Here is a 17,401-nt window from a genome sequence, read left to right on the forward strand (position 1 = left end):
AAAATTATTAAAGTCTTTAATTATTGAAAACACAAATCCACACTAGGAAATTATATTGTAGGATACTTATACAAAATTTCACACAAAATTATAGACTCTAATGATAAGCAATATGCAGGTTGCTATTCTTTCTCCTTCACTAACTTTTCTACTCTTGGAATTAAGGATGTGACTGCCAGTCGTAGAGCAGGGCCAGAAATCAACAAGCTTCTCTGTTTTGACTCAGCCAAAGCTGAAAAGGTAGCATCACACAAGTAAACAGTAGAAAAGGGCAATAAAAATTTCATTGCCTTTTCATGGAGTTTTGGATAATCTGCCTTTGCATTTATCCAAAACTGAGTTACAGACACTGATTTAAATACTGATTGCAATCCTAAATCTGAAGATAACTTTGTCAGTTCTTCTTCTTCCACAACAGTAAAATTATTATTTTGGTGATTCATAAAAGGATTAACTATCCACAAATTTCCTGAACGCAAGTCTCTTTCTGGTGGGTAACAGTCATGGAACAGTTGAGAAAGTCCTTGCAGATGCTCAAAAATGACGCTTGTAATGCTTTTCACATTTAAGTCTGTTGATTTCACAAACTCAGATAATGAAGGAAGCATGTCATAATCACTCTCCTGTGTGTACTTCAAGCACAATTTTAACTTTTCCTTAAATATGTCCATTTTGTTATACAAACTGAAGAAAGTCGTCATGCTTCCTTGGAGACCTGAATGTAATTCGTTTATAAGCGAAAATATATCTGCTAAATAGGCCAACTTTGCAACCCATTCCTCATCATGAAAATAAGAAGCCAAATCTGAATGTTTCTGATTTAAAAATATTTCAACTTCATTTCTCAATTCAAACAATCTCGTTAAAACTCTCCCTCTTGATATCTGACGAACCTCAGCATGAAGTGGTAGATTCACATGCTCAGACCCTGGCTCTTCACACAATATCGTTAACATTCGTGAGTTTGATGCATTGCTTTTTATGAAACTTAAAATTTGTGCTGACTGTAAAAGAATTTCTTGTAAGCATGCAGATACCGTTGCAGCTGTCAGATGTTCCCGGTGAATAAAACAATGTGTGAATGCCATTGTATTCATGGCCACTTCCTCAATTTTTGACCTTAAACCAGAATACCTGCCAGTCATGCTGGTAGCTCCATCAGTACAGAGACCAACACAATATTTCCAACTCAGGGATTTGCTATCAATGTATTTATTTATTACTTCGAAGATCTCAGTACCAGAGACTGGAGAAGGCATTTCAATGCAAAATAATAATTCTTCTTTTACATCACTACAATCATAGTCAATGAAACGAATATAGCACAAGAGAAGGGTGACGTCTGAGATTTCGGATGACTCATCTATCTGAAGGGCAAACCACTTCGACTCTCTGACCTTCTGAATCAGCTGATCTTCAACATCTGCAGAGAGCTCTTCAATCCTATAGCCAATTGTATTATTAGAAAGAGGAATGGTTTTCATTTTGTCTCCTGCACTTGAACCCAAAACTTCTGAACACATTTCTACTAAATATGGTTTAATTAATTCTTCAGCAATGGAGAATGGCTTCTTGCTGGCAGCAATTTGGAAAGCAATTAAATAAGAAGCTTTCACAAGTGACTTTTCAACTAATAAACATTTTTTTAAAGAACTGTTTTGACGTTCCATTTCAAGAGATTTTTGTTCAAAAAAATCTATTGGCTTGTTTTCCAATTCTGAATGTTTTGTCTTCAAGTGATGAGAAAGGCTTGCTGGCCTCATGCTTTCACTGGGCAAGATCTCTCCACAAATGACACACTGTGGCCTTGGTGAACTCTCTTTTGATCCAGGACAGATGATAAAACCGACTTTTAAATATTCTGCATCATAAGTCTGGAAAAACCCTATTCTATTTTTCTTTGCAGGTGGAGAATCGGGTTGTGCATCATTTCTCTCATTAGGCATAGGTAAATCTGAAGGAAACATGTGAATCACTGTTACATTCAAGAACAAGTGAGCAATGTTTTTCACATCTACTATCTGTATTTTCAAAGAATACACTACTCAAGAGGCAGAAATAAAGATTCATGTTCTGAAGTTAGCCCAGGAAAAATTAACTCAAGATCTTTTTTTTTTTTTTTGGGGGGGGGGGGGTCGGGGGGTCCGGTCATGGGGCCTGAACTCTGGGCCTGGGCACTGTCCCTCAGCTCTTCAGCTCAAGGCTAGTGCTCTACCACTTGAGCCACAGCGCCACTTCTGGCTTTTTCTTTTTGCTTATGTGGTGCTGAGGAATCGAACCCAGGGCCTCAGGCATGCAAGGCAAGCGCTCTACCACTGAGCCACCTTCCCAGCCCCTAACTCAAGATCTTATCTTACACTAAAAGCAAAAGGACTGGAGGTATGGCTCAAATGGTAAAGTGCTTATCTAGCAAGCAAGCGAAGGGCCCTAAGTTCAATCACAAAAGTTTAAAAACAAATGATAATACCTTCAAGATGCCATTAATTTAGCTTAATGCTTAGTCAATAACAATACGTTATTTTATGTGTGTGGCTTTTTTTTAAAACAGCCTCTCACTATATGTGATATAGTTATATTATAGAGTTATGTTAGTTTTGAACCTGCAATCCTCTTGTTCTAGCCTCCCAAGTGCTAGGATTATAGGAATATGACATGATGTCCAGCCAATTATTATTTTACTTTATTTGACTCTGTGGTGGTACATAGGCTCAGAGCCTCATACTCTCAGTTACTTTCAAAGAGTTCAGAAAAAGGAAAAAGAGGAAAGAAACATTGGAAAGTTAACCCTTGGTAAACAGACATAAAAGATGTAGCCAGGCAGTGGTGGCTCATGCCTGCAATTTTAGCTCCTTGGGAGGTGAAGATCTGAGGATCAAGACTCAAAGTCAGCCCAGGAAGGAAAGGCCATGAGACTCATCTCTAATTAACCACCAGAAAAACCACAAGTGGTGCTGTGGCTCAAAGTGGTAGAGCACTAGCTTTGAGCAAAAAAGCTCAGGGACAGCACCCAGGTCCTGAGTTCAAGCCCCACAACTGACAAAAAAAAAAAGATGTACTGGAATTTGTTATGCTGCATTATTAACATATTTGAATCTTAAAATTTTTCATACTTAGGATTAGGAAAAATATGAGTAACTGATTTTAATAGCACCAGTGAGGGTGCAGAAAAATGGATCCTCTTGAACACTGATAGTTGAAATACAAACTCATAGAACTTTTCAGAAGAACACTACAGCAACAGATCTTCAAAAGCCTTAAAAATCTATAGTAGGGGCTAGGAATGTGGCTTAGTAGTACAGTGCTTGCCTAGCATGCACAAAGCTCTGGGTTTGATACCTAGTATCACCTAAACAGAAAAAGCTAGAAGCTCTGGCTCAAGTGGTAGAGTGCTAGCTTTGAACAAAAGTAGCTAGGGACAGTGCCTGAGCCCTGAGTTTGATCCCCAGTGCCAAAAAAAGTCAACAAAAACAAATAAGTAAATAAATATCTAAATATCCAATCTTAGGATGATGGTTATGTCACATATAACTGCAACCTATATGGGGTTTTGGGTTTTTTGTGTTTTTTTTTGTCGGTTGTGGGCCTGAACTCTGGGCCTGGGCACTTTCCCTTAGCTCTTCAGCTCAAGGCTAGAACTCTACCACTTGAGCCATAGCACCACTTCCAGCTTTTTCTGCTTATGAGCCTCATGCATGCAAGGCAAGCACTCTACCACTGAGCCACCTTCCCAGCCCCAACCTATTTGTTTTATGAACCCCGAATACATAAACTTATATTGATGCAAAATGTTTTCATTGTAACACCAAGTGACAAAGAAACTGACAATAGTACACAGAAAACAATCCAATGTTTAATCTAGAAATTTTTAAAAAATATATAAGCACACACATATCACACATATTGGTGTCCACAGACCCTTTACTATCTTGCATACAAGGTAGTATATACACAAATAGTATATAATTTCAACACGATTATAAAATAATCAAATTTCCTGTCAAAAATTAGATTCGCTTTGACTCCAACCAAAGGAAAGGCACCATATTTTATCAATAATTACTAACAAACTACGCTTTTTTTTGAGACAGGTTCTCACTATGTAACCCAAACTAACCTTAACTCAAGATCTTCCTGCCTCAGCCTTTCAATACCATGACACCACACCCAGGCTCCAGAGGTTTTGTTTTTTATCGTCACTCCTAGGGACTGAACTTAAGGGCTTCACCCATGCTAGACGGGTACTTCTAGTCAGGAGTTCTATAAGACTAAGATTTTCAGTCTAATACTTTTTTAAGACTAGGTTTACTCTAGGACGGAAAATTAATATTTTAAAAAAGAAAAAAAGACTGACACCAGTGATTACCACCTGTAAACCTAGCTATTCAGGATCTGGAAGATCAAATTTTGAGGCCAGCCAGAACAAAAAAGTTCACTAGATTTTATCTCTAAAATCAACAGCGAAAAGCAGAGCTAGAGGGAGGCCTGGCTCAATGATAGAGCACCAACTTAGCAAGCATGAGGCTTTGAGTTCAGTACCACCAAAAAACAAAGTGCAAGGCACCAGTGGCTCAAACCTGTAATCCTAGCTACTCAGGAGGCTGAGATCTGAGGATGGCAGTTCAAAGCTAGCCTGGGCAGGAAAGTCCATGAGACTCTTATCTCCAATAAACCACCAGAAAACCGAAGTGGTGCTGTAGCTCAAGTGGTAGGGCGCTAGCCTTGAGCTGAAGAGCTGAGGGACAGTGCTCAGGCCCAGAGTTCAAGCCCCACGAAAAGACAAAAAAAAAAAAAAAAAAAAGAGTAAAGGTTTGAACAGTAATTGCTTTAACTTTTTTTTTTTTTTGTCGTGGGGCTTAAACTCTGGGCCTGGGCGCTGTCCCTCAGCTCTTCAGCTCAAGGCTAGCACCCTACCACTTGAGCTACATCACCACTTCCGGTTTTCTGGTGGTTTATTGGAGATAAGAGTCTCACGGACTTTGCTGCCCAGGCTGCTTTGTACTGTGATCCTCAGATCTCAGCCTCCTGAGTAGTCAAGATTACAGGCCTGAGCCACCAGCACTTGGCTATTTTTATTTTTTTTTGGTCAGCCATGGGGCTTGAACTCTGGGTCTAGGCACTGTTTCTCAGCTCTTCACTCAAGGCTAGTGCTCTACCACTTCAGCCATAGCACCACTTCCTGCTTTAACTTTCTTACAAAAGCAAACCAAAAAACAAACTTTCTACAAGGGAAAGCACAAGGAAACATACCTGTCTGACATTCTATGTGCTGCAAATGTGGTTTGCAAGAGGTGGCCTTGGTCTGTGTGACCGGCTTACACAATATGCCTTTGTTCTTCTGAAGCTTGGGAGGCTGAGAACACTGGGGAGGCAGAAGTTTCAGGGTCATTGTTGGCGTAGATTCCTAGTTAAAAATAACAAAGAGTGGTTTTAGTACCTTACCACTAAGTATATTTGCTATCACTTGAAAGGTAGCACTCTGAAAATATACACTGATTCCTCCTTCTCTTGATCAGTATCAGTCCCATTTGATTTAAAAAATGTTCTGGGAGATCAGGGATGTGACATGATAATAAAGTGTGTTCTGGGAGATCAGGGATGTGACATGATAATAAAGTGTGTGCATGCCTGGCATGAGTGAGGCTTAGGCTCAATCCCCAGCAGAATGCACACACACACACACACACACACACACACACACACACACACACACACACACACACACACACACACACACACACACACACACACACACACACACACACACACACACACACACACACACACACACACACACCCCTGAGACCATACACAAAAAACATATTCGGTATCAATTAAACTGAGGCTTAGGCTCAATCCCCAGCAGAATGCGCACACACACACACACACACACACACACACACACACACACACACACACACACACACACACACACACACACACACACACACACACACACACACACACACACACACACACACACACACACACACACACACACCTGAGACCATACACAAAAAACATATTCGGTATCAATTAAACACCTCAATGTGGAAAAAAGAAAAAGTACTGTACAACTTCAAATGATGAAGAAAGAACTTTAATTGAAAAAGAGTAAAAGGAAAAGATGAACACATTGACTAGAACTTCAGACTTTTGAAATGAAGGTCTTTATAAAACCAAGCTAAAATATAAACAGAAGACTGTATTTAAAACAGATTTATTCATTCAGTACATATTTACTGAATGTTTACCATGAGTTATATACTGTTCTGGGAATACAGAAGAAAATAAAACAAGAGTCCTGCTCTAATGGACCTTGCATTCTATGGGGAGACAAAGAAAGCAAACAAAAAGGACAAACATAATGTATAATTCAGGTGGTGAATAGAGATGTGAAGAAAAAAAATCAAGCAGGAGCCGGGTGCTGCTGGCTTACACTTGATCTAAAGATCACGGTTCAAAGCCAGCCCAGGAAAGAAAGTCCATGAGACTCTAAGCTCCAATTAACCACCAGTAAACCAGAAATGGCGCTGTGGGTCAAGTGGTAGTTAGCTTGAACTGAAGAGCTCTGGGATAGCGCCCAGGCCCAGAGTTCAAGCCCCACAACTGACACACAAAACAAAAAACAAAAAAACTTTTCCATTTCTATATTAAAACTTTTTCGTGAGATATATTGGTGCTTTTATAAATTTCTTATATTATTTTCTTGTATTATATAAATATAAGAAATTATGGTGGGGAAGGTGGCTCAGTGGTAGAGTGCTTGCCTCGCATGCATGAGGCCCTCGGTTTGATTCCTCAGCACCACATAAGCAGAAAAAGCTGGAAGTGGCGCTGTGGCTCCAGTGGTAGAGCGCTAGCCTTGAGCTGAAGAGCTGAGGGACAGCGCCCAAGCCCAGAGTTCAGGCCCACTGACTGGCAAAAAAATAAAAATAAATTATGTTAAATATTTCTTTAAGTATTTTTTCCATCTGACCTACATTTTGGTCTAAATTAGCTGGAGAATTCCAACTAAATTTTCTTCCATTTGTTTACTCGGCTGTCATACTCTTTATTAATTATCCATGTTTCTCCTGTTGATCTAAAATGATAACTATCATTACTAGATTTATATACTACATATATAGTAACTATGTATGTGTGTCTTATTTCTGAGTTTCTGTTGTTTTAACAATGTACATGGTTTTATAATACCTGTAGTCTCCCTATAACTTTAATAAAACAGACACTCTTCTCCCCCCCCCACCCCAAACCTGCTTTTTTTTTTGCCAGGTCTGGAGCTTGAACTCAGGGCCTGGGCAATGTCCCTGAGCCTCTCTGTGCTCAAGGCTAATGCTCTAGCACTTGAGCCACAGTACCATTTCCAGCCTTTTCTGTGTATGTGGTACTGAGAAATTGAACCCAGGACTTCATGCATGCTAGGCAAGCACTTTACCACTGAGCCACATTACCAGTCCTCTTCTCCCCTTCTTTGTCTTCTTTCCCAGGAAGGAATTGAAGGTGTGTAAGCAGAGGAATAACATGATCTATTTTGTTTTTATCAAAGATCATTCTAGCAACAATGTAGAGAAAAAAATGTGAAGGGTAAGAATGGATACGGGAAGATAGGGAAGGGTAACAGCAATCCAGAAGAAAGACAAATGGTTTCTTACTATGAGGGTTAAGAAGCAGAAAAGAGCTAGACACTGGTATATCTTAACTGCTCAGAGGCTGAGATCTTGAGATCAAGGTTCAAAGCCAGTAAGGGAAGAAAAGTCCATCAGACTCTTATCCCAATTAACAAACAAAAAGATAAAAATGGAGGTGTGGTTCAGGTGGTTGAGCACTAAAGTTCAATGCCTGGAGTCCAAACCCTATAACCAGTACAAAAAAAAAAAAAAAAAGAAAGAAAGAAAGGAAAAGAAAAGGAAGAGAAGGAGAAAGAAGACAAAAGAGAGGAAGGAGCACTGGAGAGAAGTCTAGAGAGAATATAAACATTCTAGATATATTTGAGACAACTATTAAGCATCCAAGTATAAATGTTAAGTAGGCAGTTAGATACATGAATCTGGATTTCAAAGGTCAGGGCCAGAGAAATGTATCTGGGAATCAACCATCACCTAAGTAGTATTTAAAACTATCAGGCTGTTGGAAGTGGCGCTAGTAGAGCGCTCGCCTTGAGCTGAAGAGCTGAGGGACAGCGCCCAGGCCCAGAGTTCAAGCCCCCCAATCGACCAAAAAACAAACGACAAAAAAAACTATCAGGCTGGGAAGGTGGATCAGTGGTAGAGTGCTTGCCTTGCATGCATGAGGCCCTGGGTTCAATTCCTCAGCACCACCTAAGCAGAAAAAGCCAGAAGTGGCACTGTGGCTCAAGTGGTAGAGTGCTAGCCTTGAGGTGAAGAGCTCAGGGACAACATCCAGGCCCAGAATTCAGTCCCCACAATGAACAAAAAAAAAAAACCTATCTAAGGACATATGGGATTATGCAAGATTTTATAAATACTACTTAGAATGGTGTATGGTTTAAAATGTATGAATTATTTATTTATGGAATTTTCCATTTAATATATTTAAACTGCAGTTGATTGTGAATAACTGAAACTACAAAAACAAAAAATATGCCAGGAGCCAAGTACCAGTGGCTCACGTCTATAATTCTAGCTACTCAGGAGGCTGAGATCTGAAGGATCGCGGTTCAAAACCAGCTCAGACAGGAAAGTCCCTGAGATGCTTACTTCCAATTTACCACCTAAAAACTGGACGTGGAGCTGTGGTTCAAAGTGGCAGAGCACTACCTTAAGCAAAAAATCTTAGGGACAGAGTTTAGGCCCTGAATTCAAGCCCCAAGAGAAACAATCAACCAACAAACAAAAGCATCAGTGACAGTGGCTTGGAGTATATATAAGCCCCAGGACCAGCATTAAAAAATAAAACTGGAGCCGGGTGCTGGTGGCTCACGCCTGTAATCCTAGCTACTCAGGAGGCTGAGATCTGAGGATCACGGTTCAAAGCCAGCCCGGGCAGGAGAGACCGTGAGACTCCTATCTCCAATAAATCACCAGAAAACCGGAAGTGGCGCTGTAGCTCAAGTGGTAGAGTGCTCGCCTTGAGCTGAAGAGCTGAGGGACAGCGCCCAGGCCCAGAGTTCAAGCCCCATGACCGACAAAAAAAAAAATAAAAAAAATAAAAAAAATAAAAAATAAAACTGGGGCTGGGAAGGTGGCTCAGTGGTAGAGCACTTGCCTTGCATGCATTAGGCCCTGGGTTCAATTCCTCAGCACCACATAAGCACAAAGAAAAAAAGCCTGAAGTGGCGCCGTGGCTCAAGTGGTAGAGCACTAACCTTGAGCTGAAGAGCTGAGGGACAGCGCCCAAGCCCAGAATTCAGGCCCCATGACCGGACCCAAATAAATAAAAATAAAACTATGGATAAAAGCAAACTGCTTCATACAAGACATTGTAGAAACTAGGAAAAAAAATTCAACAGGAAAACAAAAGCAAATAAAAGCAGAAAAAAATTTCAAAGCAGGGGCTGGGAAGGTGGCTAAGTAGTAGAGTGCTTGCCTTGCATGCATGAGGCCCTCGGTTCGATTCATCAGCACCACATAAGCAAAAAGAAAAAAGCCGGAAGTGGCGCTGTGGCTCAAATGGTAGAGCGCTAGCCTTGAGCTGAAGAGCTGAAGGACAGCGCCCAGGCCCAGAGTTCAAGCCCCACAACCACACCCCAAAAAACCAAAAACAAAAACATTTCAAAGTAATGAAAATCCAAGATGGACAATGGTGGCTCACGCCTGTAATCCTAGCTACTCAGGAGGCTGAGATCTGAGGATCCAGGTTCAAAGCCAGACTGGGCAAAAAACTAAGTGAGACTTTTTTTTTTTGTCCGTCGTGGGGCTTGAACTCTGGGATTGGGCACTGTCCCAGCTCAAGGCAAGTGTTCTACTACTTGAGCTACAATGCTACTTCCGGTTTTCTAGTGGTTTATTGGAGACAAAAGTCTCACATACTTTCCTGCCCGGGCTGGCTTTGAACTGTGATCATCAGATCTCAGCCTCCTGAGTAGCTAGGATTACAGGCATGAGCCACCAGCACCCAGCTCCCTATTGGGTTCTTCCGTGAGACTCTTATGTCCAATAAACAACTCAGAAAACCCGAAGTGGCACTATGGCTCAAGTAGTAGAGTGCTTACCTTGAGCTGAAGAGCTGAGGGGCAATGCCTAGGCCCAGAGTTCAAGCCCTATGACCAACAACAAAAAATGTTCAAGCCTTATGACCAACAACAACAATAACAAAAGAAAATGAAAATCCAAATGACAAAATATATATATAAGTAAATTTACAAATAATCAGTGACATACAAATTAAGAAAATAGCCAGACCCTATCAAACAGAATGACAAAATAAAAAAATTTAAATATCACAGTATTAAATGATGGTGAGACTGCAGAAATGGGTAAAAACTAAAACAGCCAATATGTAAGGCAATTAAAAACCTAAATATCCAATTACTTTGACTCAACCATTCCAAACAAGAAATACCTGCATAGATACACAAATAATATACTTGTGTATATACATAAATATATCCTTCTAATAGTGAAAACCTAGAAAGAGTCTGGTGTTTAAATATGGTACCTACAGACAATACTATATACCAATCAATAGGAATGTACCCAAAATACTATGTCACATATTAACATAAATATAGGAAAGATAATATTAAAATTTTTTTCATGCAGGGCTGGGAAGGTAGCTCAGTGGTAGAGTGCTTGCCTTGCATGCATGAGGCCCTGGGTTCAATTTCTCAGCACCACAAAAGCAGAAAAATCTGGAAGTGGTGCTGTGGCTCAAGTGGTAGAGTGCTAGCCTTGAACTGAAGAGCTGAGGGACAGTGCCCAAGCCCAGAGTTCAGACCCCACCACCGACCAAAAAAAAAAAATAAACAACAACAACAAAAAATATTCGGTTGTGGGGATTGTGAAAGAAGGAGTGGAGTCCCTGCTGAGCAAGCCTGAGTAAAAACCCTAAATTAAACATTAATACCATGAAGAAAAATAAATAAATAACTTTGCCATAGGGGCTTGAGCATGGGGCCATCAAGCCTGAGGTGAGAAAAATGAAAAAAAGAAAAAAATAGAAAATGAGAACTGGAGGCTTGGTTCAAGTGGTACAATATGAATAAGAAAGCTGAATGAAAATTCAAGGCATGACTTCAAGCCCTAATCCTGCCAAAGCAAACAAACACACAAAAACATAAAGTAAAAGAGGGTTACATTCTCAGGGTTACATAAATCCACAACCAATGTTTTAGATTGTATAGGATGCTTACATAAACATGTTAATACCTAATAATATGTAACACATTAGTACCTTAATTGAATAATTGTGTAGTTAATACAATTATTAATGGTGTAGCAATTTACTAGCCATGTAATTTTAAAGTATAATTTAATGCACAACATATAATATGCAATTAAATACAAGTTAATTTAATGTCATTTCATTAACTTAATTTGCTCTGTTGCCTGAAAAAAGTTAAGCAGAAATTATCATTTCCATGACAAATAAAAGGAAAGTTAGGATATACTAAATTCAGGTAAGTAATCTTTCCACATTACAGTGAGAGCCAATCTAACTTGTGCAAGACTCTTACTGAAAAATAAATGTAATGTAGTTCAAGATTTTTCTCATTTTCCCCAGCTAAGCATTTCTTGATATGCAGCCATATTTTCCATCTTTTGCCTTGCTACCTTAGAACAGAAATCTACATGTAGATGCTCTTCAAAAATACTAAGTGCCAAGCCTGGCACTGGTGGCTCACGCCTGTAATCCTAGCTACTCAGGAGGCTGAGATATGAAGATCATGGTTCAAAGCTAGCCCGGGCAGGAAAGTCCATGAAACTCTTAAGTCCAATTAACCACCAGAAAACCAGAAGTGACACTGTAGCGCAAGTGGTAGAGCGCCAGCCTTGAGCTGAAGAGTTGAGGGACAGCACTCATGCCCAGAGTTCAAGCCCCAGGACCAACAAAAAAAAAATAAAATACTAAGTGCCACCAGGCACTAGTGGCTCGTGCCTATAATCCTAGCAACTCAGGAGGCTAAGATCTGAGGATCACAGTTCAAAGATAGCCTAAAGAGTAAAGTCAGTGAGACTCTAGTCTCCAATTAACGACCAAAAAGGTGGTATTGGAGCTGTGAACCAAATGAGAGAGCACTAGCCTTGAACAAAAAAGCTCAGCAACAGCACCCAGGCCCTGAGTTCAAGCCTAATGACTGGCACCAAGTCCTTCATCCCCACCCCCTCAAAAAACCTAACTGTTGCTAAAATGTGGTCAAAACTAAATCCCACGTTAGTGTTGGTTGTGTTGAAAGTCTAGGCTAATTAACCACTGTGTCCCACATCAAGCTGTTTTCCAATTCTAGCCCAAGAAATTTTCAATCCTTTCATCTGTGCAAAGCTGCATTTTGCATCACTTTCACAATTTTAATTTTTTTTGGTGGGTTGTGGGGCTTGAACTCTGGGCATAGGCACTGTTCCCTGCGCTCTTTAGCTCAGAGCGAGCGCTCTACTGCTTGAGCCACAACACCACTTCCAGTTTTCTAGTGGTTTATTGGAGATAGGAGTCTCATGCACTTTCCTGCCCAGGCTGGCTTTGAATCATGATCCTCAGATCTCAGCCTCCTGATTAGCTAGGATTACAGGTGTGAGTCACCAGTGCCTGGCTACTTTCACAAATTTCTTTTTTTTTTTTTTTTGGGTCCGGTTGTGGGGCCTGAACTCTGGGCTTGGGCACTGTCCCTCAGCTCTTCAGCTCAAGGCTAGCACTCTACCACTTGCGCCACAGCGCCACTTCCGGCTTTTTTCTTATGTGGTGCTGAGGAATCGAACCCAGGGCCTCATGCATGCAAGGCAAGTGCTCTACCACTGAGCCACCTTCCCAGCCCCATACTTTCACAAATTTCTTACAGCAAGCATTGTCTTCCCAGAGAAGTCTCTTTAAGTTAAAGCCTGGATAGCATCAGATGTAGCACACACAATTTCTTACTCTTTTTTTTTTGGTCAGTCATGGGTCTTCAACTCTGGGCCCGGGCACTGTGTCTGAGCTCTTCAGCTCAAGGTGAGCACTCTACCACCTGAGCCAGAGCCACTTGCAGTTTTCTGGTGTTTAATTGGAGATCAGAGTCTCACAGACGTTCCTGCCCAGGCTGGCTTTAAACCACAATCGTCAGATCTCCGCCTCCTGAATAGTTAGGACTACAGATGTGAGCCAGCCATCAGTGCCCAGCTCTTGCTCACGCGCACACACACACACACACACACACACAAATATATACTATATATATAATATACACACAATATAATAACATGTATAATATATATATAGCGTGTATGTGCGTGTATATGTGAAGGTGCACCTGCATACTAGTCTTACGGCTTGAACTCAGGGCCTGGGAACTGTCCCTGTGTTTTTCTTTTTCTTTCTTTCTTTTTTTTTTTTTGGTCAGTCATGGGGCTTGAACTCTGGCTTGGGCGGTGTCCCTGTGCTCTTCAGCTCAAGGTGAGCACTGTACTGCTTGAGCCACAGTGCCACCTCCAGTTTTCAGGTGTCTACCTACAAATAAGAGTGTCACAAAAGCTGGGCCCTGGTGGCTCACACCTGTAATCCTAGCTACTCAAGAGGTTGAGATCTGAGGACCTTGGTTCAAAACTAGCCCAGGCAGGAAAGTCTGTGAGACTCTTATCTCCAATAAAAAACACTAGAAAGGGGCTGGGAAGATGGCTCAGTGGTAGAGCGCTTGCCTTGCATGCCTGAGGCCCTGGGTTCGATTCCTCAGCACCACATAAGCAAAAAGAAAAAGCCAGAAGTGGCGCTGTGGCTCAAGTGGTAGAGTACTAGCCTTGAGCTGAAGAGCTGAAGGACAGAGCCCAGGCCCAGAGTTCAGGCCCTATAACCGGACCAAAAAACAAACAAACAAACAAAAAAAAAAAAACACTAGAAAAGTGGAAGTGGCGCTGTGGCTCAACGGTAAGCACTCGCCTTGGGCTGAAGAGCACAAGCACAGTGTCCAAGCCCAGAGTTCAAGCTACACGACCAACAAAAAAAATAAATAAAAAATAAAAATATAAAAAAAATAAAAACTCACGCTGGGCGCTGGTGGCTCACGCCTGTAATCCTAGCTACTCAGGAGGCTGAGATCTGAGGATCGCGGTTCAAAGCCAGCCCGGGCAGGAGAGACCGTGAGACTCCTATCTCCAATAAACCACCAGAAAACCGGAAGTGGCGCTGTAGCTCAAGTGGTAGAGCGCTCGCCTTGAGCTGAAGAGCTGAAGGACAGCGCCCAGGCCCAGAGTTCAAGCCCCACGACCGACAAAAAAAAAAAAAATAAAAAAATAAAAAAATAAAAAAATAAAAAAAAAAAAATAAAAAAATAAAAACTCTGGGGCTGGGAAGGTGGCTCAGTGGTAGAGTGCTTGTCTTGCATGCAAGAGGCCCTGGGTTTGATTCCTCAGCACCACATAACCAAAAAGAAAAAAAGCCGGAAGTGGCACTGTGGCTCAAGTGGTAGAGCGCTAGCCTTGAGCTGAAGAGCTGAGGGACAGTGCTCAGGCCCAGAGTTCAGGCCCCACAACGGGACCAAAAAAAAAAAAAAAAAAAAAACTCAGATGTGATTTTTAAAAAAAAAAGAGTATCTTTATGCTGGTAGTTTAAGAGTATACCCTAGCCAGGCGCCAGTGACTCACACCTGTAATCCTAGCTAATCAGGAGGCTGAGATCTGAGAATCAGGTTCAAAGCCAGCCGAGGCAGGAAAGTCTGTGAAACTCTTATCTCCAGAAAACCAGAAGTGGCGCTGTAGCTCAAGTGGTAGAGTGCTAGCCTTGAGCTGAAGAGGGCAGGGATAGTACTCAGGGCCAGAGTTGCAGCCCCACAACTGACTAAAAAATAAAAAAGAGTACACCCTGTCTGGGCACCAGTGGCTCACACCTATAATCCTAGCTATTCAGGAGGCTGAGATCTAAGGATCTCAGTTCAAAGCTAGCCTGGACAGGAAACTCTGTGAGACTCTTTGTTTGGGTTTTTTTTTTTTTTTTTTTTTTTTTTTTGTCGGCCGTGGGGCTTGAACTCTGGGCCTGGGCGCTGTCCCTCAGCTCTTCAGCTCAAGGCGAGCGCTCTACCACTTGAGCTACAGCGCCACTTCCGGTTTTCTGGTGGTTTATTGGAGATAGGAGTCTCACGGTCTCTCCTGCCCGGGCTGGCTTTGAACCGCGATCCTCAGATCTCAGCCTCCTGAGTAGCTAGGATTACAGGCGTGAGCCACCAGCGCCCGGCTTGGGTTTGTTTTTTTAACCGTATTTTTTTGTCTTTTCTTTTTTTTTGTTTTTTGGGTCCGGTTTGGGGCCTGAACTCTGGACCTGGGTGCTGTCCCTCAGCTCTTCAGCTCAAGGCTAGCGCTCTACCACTTGAGCTACAGGGTCACTTTCTGTGAGACTCTTATCTCCAATAAACCACTCAGAAAACCACAATTGGCGCTGTGGCTCAAGTGGTAGAGCACTAACCTTGAGCTGAAGAGCTGAGGGACAGCACTCAGGCCTAGAATTCAAGCCCCATAATCGACAAAAAAAGAAAGTTAAAGCCAGCCTGAGCAGGAAAATCTATGACTCTTGTTTTTTGTGTTTCTTTTTTTTTTTTTCAGTCGTGGGGTTTGAACTCTGGCCTGAGTGATGTCCCTCAGCTCTTGTTCTCAAGGCTAGCGCTCTACCACTTGAGCTACAGCGCCACTTCCGGTTTTCTGATGGTTTATTGGAGGTAAGAGTTTCACCGACTTTCCTGCCCAGGCTGGCTTTGAACCGCGATCCTCATATCTCAGCCTCCTGAGTAGCTCCAGTACCCGACTATTCTATGACTCTTATCTCCAACTAACCACCAAAAACTGAGAGGCAGACCTATAGCACAAGTAGTAGATCACCAGCCTTGAGTAAAAAAGCTAAGGAACAGTGCCCAGAACCTGAGTTCAATCTACAGTATTGGCTGGTACATACACACAGACACACATGCACACACTGACATGCACACACACATATACACATCAAAGACTTGAATGTAGATGTGAAAAATAAACAACCAGATAGAACTAGTAAGCACTAAAGAAACTAATAAATTTAGCTACTAGTGGCTTATACCTGTAATCCTAGCTAATCAGGAGGCTGAGATCTGAGGATCCCAGTTCAAAGCCAGCCCAGGTAGGAAAGTTTGTGAGACTCTTATCTCCAATAAACCACCAGAAAACCGGAAATGGCGCTGTAGCTCAAGTGGTAGAGGGCTCCTCTTGAGCTAAAGAGCTGAGGGACAGCGCCCAGGCCCAGAGTTCAAGCCCCACGACTGACAAAACACAAAAAGAAAAAGAAAAACTAAACTAATAAATTTAAACATAAACAGTAAAATAAATCAGGAATATATCCTTATTAATGACTTACAGTTAAATAGTAAAATTCAAAATAAAAAGTTACTACATATTACCACACATTTTGAAGGTAGGCTGCAAACAGCAAAGTATTCAGATATATTAAATACTATATCCAAATGAAAATAAACGCAGGTGGTATTATCAGCAAAAAAAATTAATAAAACTTACATCTTTAATTATCTTGGCTGCCTCACTGGTAGTAGTACCTGTTATAAATTAAAGCATACATTGTAAATCCCAGAAAATACTTAAGTGAAAACTGAAACCAAGAAGGTAATTTCCTTAGGTGGATTAGAGCCTACACCAGAACTTCTCAAAAAGATGGTACAAAGGAAGTTCATCGGTTCATCAGTTCATCAGTGCATCAGCTACAAGTCCTGGTAAAGGTCTAAGGCTCCCCATCCCCAGCCTATTCTACTGTATCCCAATCTCCAGTGGCAAGTATCTCCAGAACAAGCATATTGCTATCATTTGGGTTCTTTTTTTTTTTTTTGGGTCCGGTCGTGGGGCCTGAACTCTGGGCCTGGGTGCTGTCCCTCAGCTCTTCAGCTCAAGGCTAGGGCTCTACCACTTGAGCCACAGCGCCACTTCCCGCTTTTTTTCTTTTTGCTTATGTGGTGTTGGGGAATCGAACCCAGGGCCTCATGCATGCAAGGCAAGGGCTCTACCACTGAGCCACCTTCCCAGCCCCTCATCTGGGTTCTTAAAGAAGTGAACTTCAGCCGGATGCCAGTAATCCTACCTACTCAGGAGGCTGAGATCTGAGGATCACAGTTCAAAGCCAGCCCAGGCAAGAAAGTCCATGACACTCTTATCTCCAATAAACCACTAGAAAACTGGAAGTGGCGCTGTGGCTCAAGTGGTAGAGTGCTCACCTTGAGGTGAAGAGCGCAGGGACAGCACCCAAGCCCAGAGTTCAAGCCCCACAACCAACAAAAAAAAGAAGTGAACTT

General features: G+C 41.8%; 1 protein-coding gene across 6 annotated transcripts in view; it reads right to left on the reverse strand.

Moving 5' to 3' along the window:
- Zmym6 (zinc finger MYM-type containing 6) overlaps window positions 1–17,401 on the reverse strand; it is a 41,426-nt gene continuing 24,025 nt past the window's right edge. For 5 of the 6 annotated variants that reach the window (XM_070008905.1, XM_070008904.1, XM_070008907.1 and 2 more), the window contains 4 exons: window positions 16,617–16,654; window positions 10,172–10,219; window positions 5,248–5,401; window positions 1–1,954 (listed from right to left, as the gene is read on the reverse strand). In XM_070008905.1, coding sequence (XP_069865006.1) covers window positions 123–1,954; window positions 5,248–5,401; window positions 10,172–10,219; window positions 16,617–16,654 — 2,072 coding nt within the window. In that variant the 3' untranslated portion in view covers window positions 1–122. The remainder of the gene's footprint in view (window positions 1,955–5,247; window positions 5,402–10,171; window positions 10,220–16,616; window positions 16,655–17,401) is intronic. The other variant, XM_070008908.1, reaches the window with a different exon arrangement.

This window comes from Dipodomys merriami, unplaced genomic scaffold, assembly GCF_024711535.1.
Source record: "Dipodomys merriami isolate MVZ:Mamm:240054 unplaced genomic scaffold, mDipMer1.0.p SCAF_71, whole genome shotgun sequence".
NCBI classification, from domain to species: domain Eukaryota; kingdom Metazoa; phylum Chordata; class Mammalia; order Rodentia; family Heteromyidae; genus Dipodomys; species Dipodomys merriami.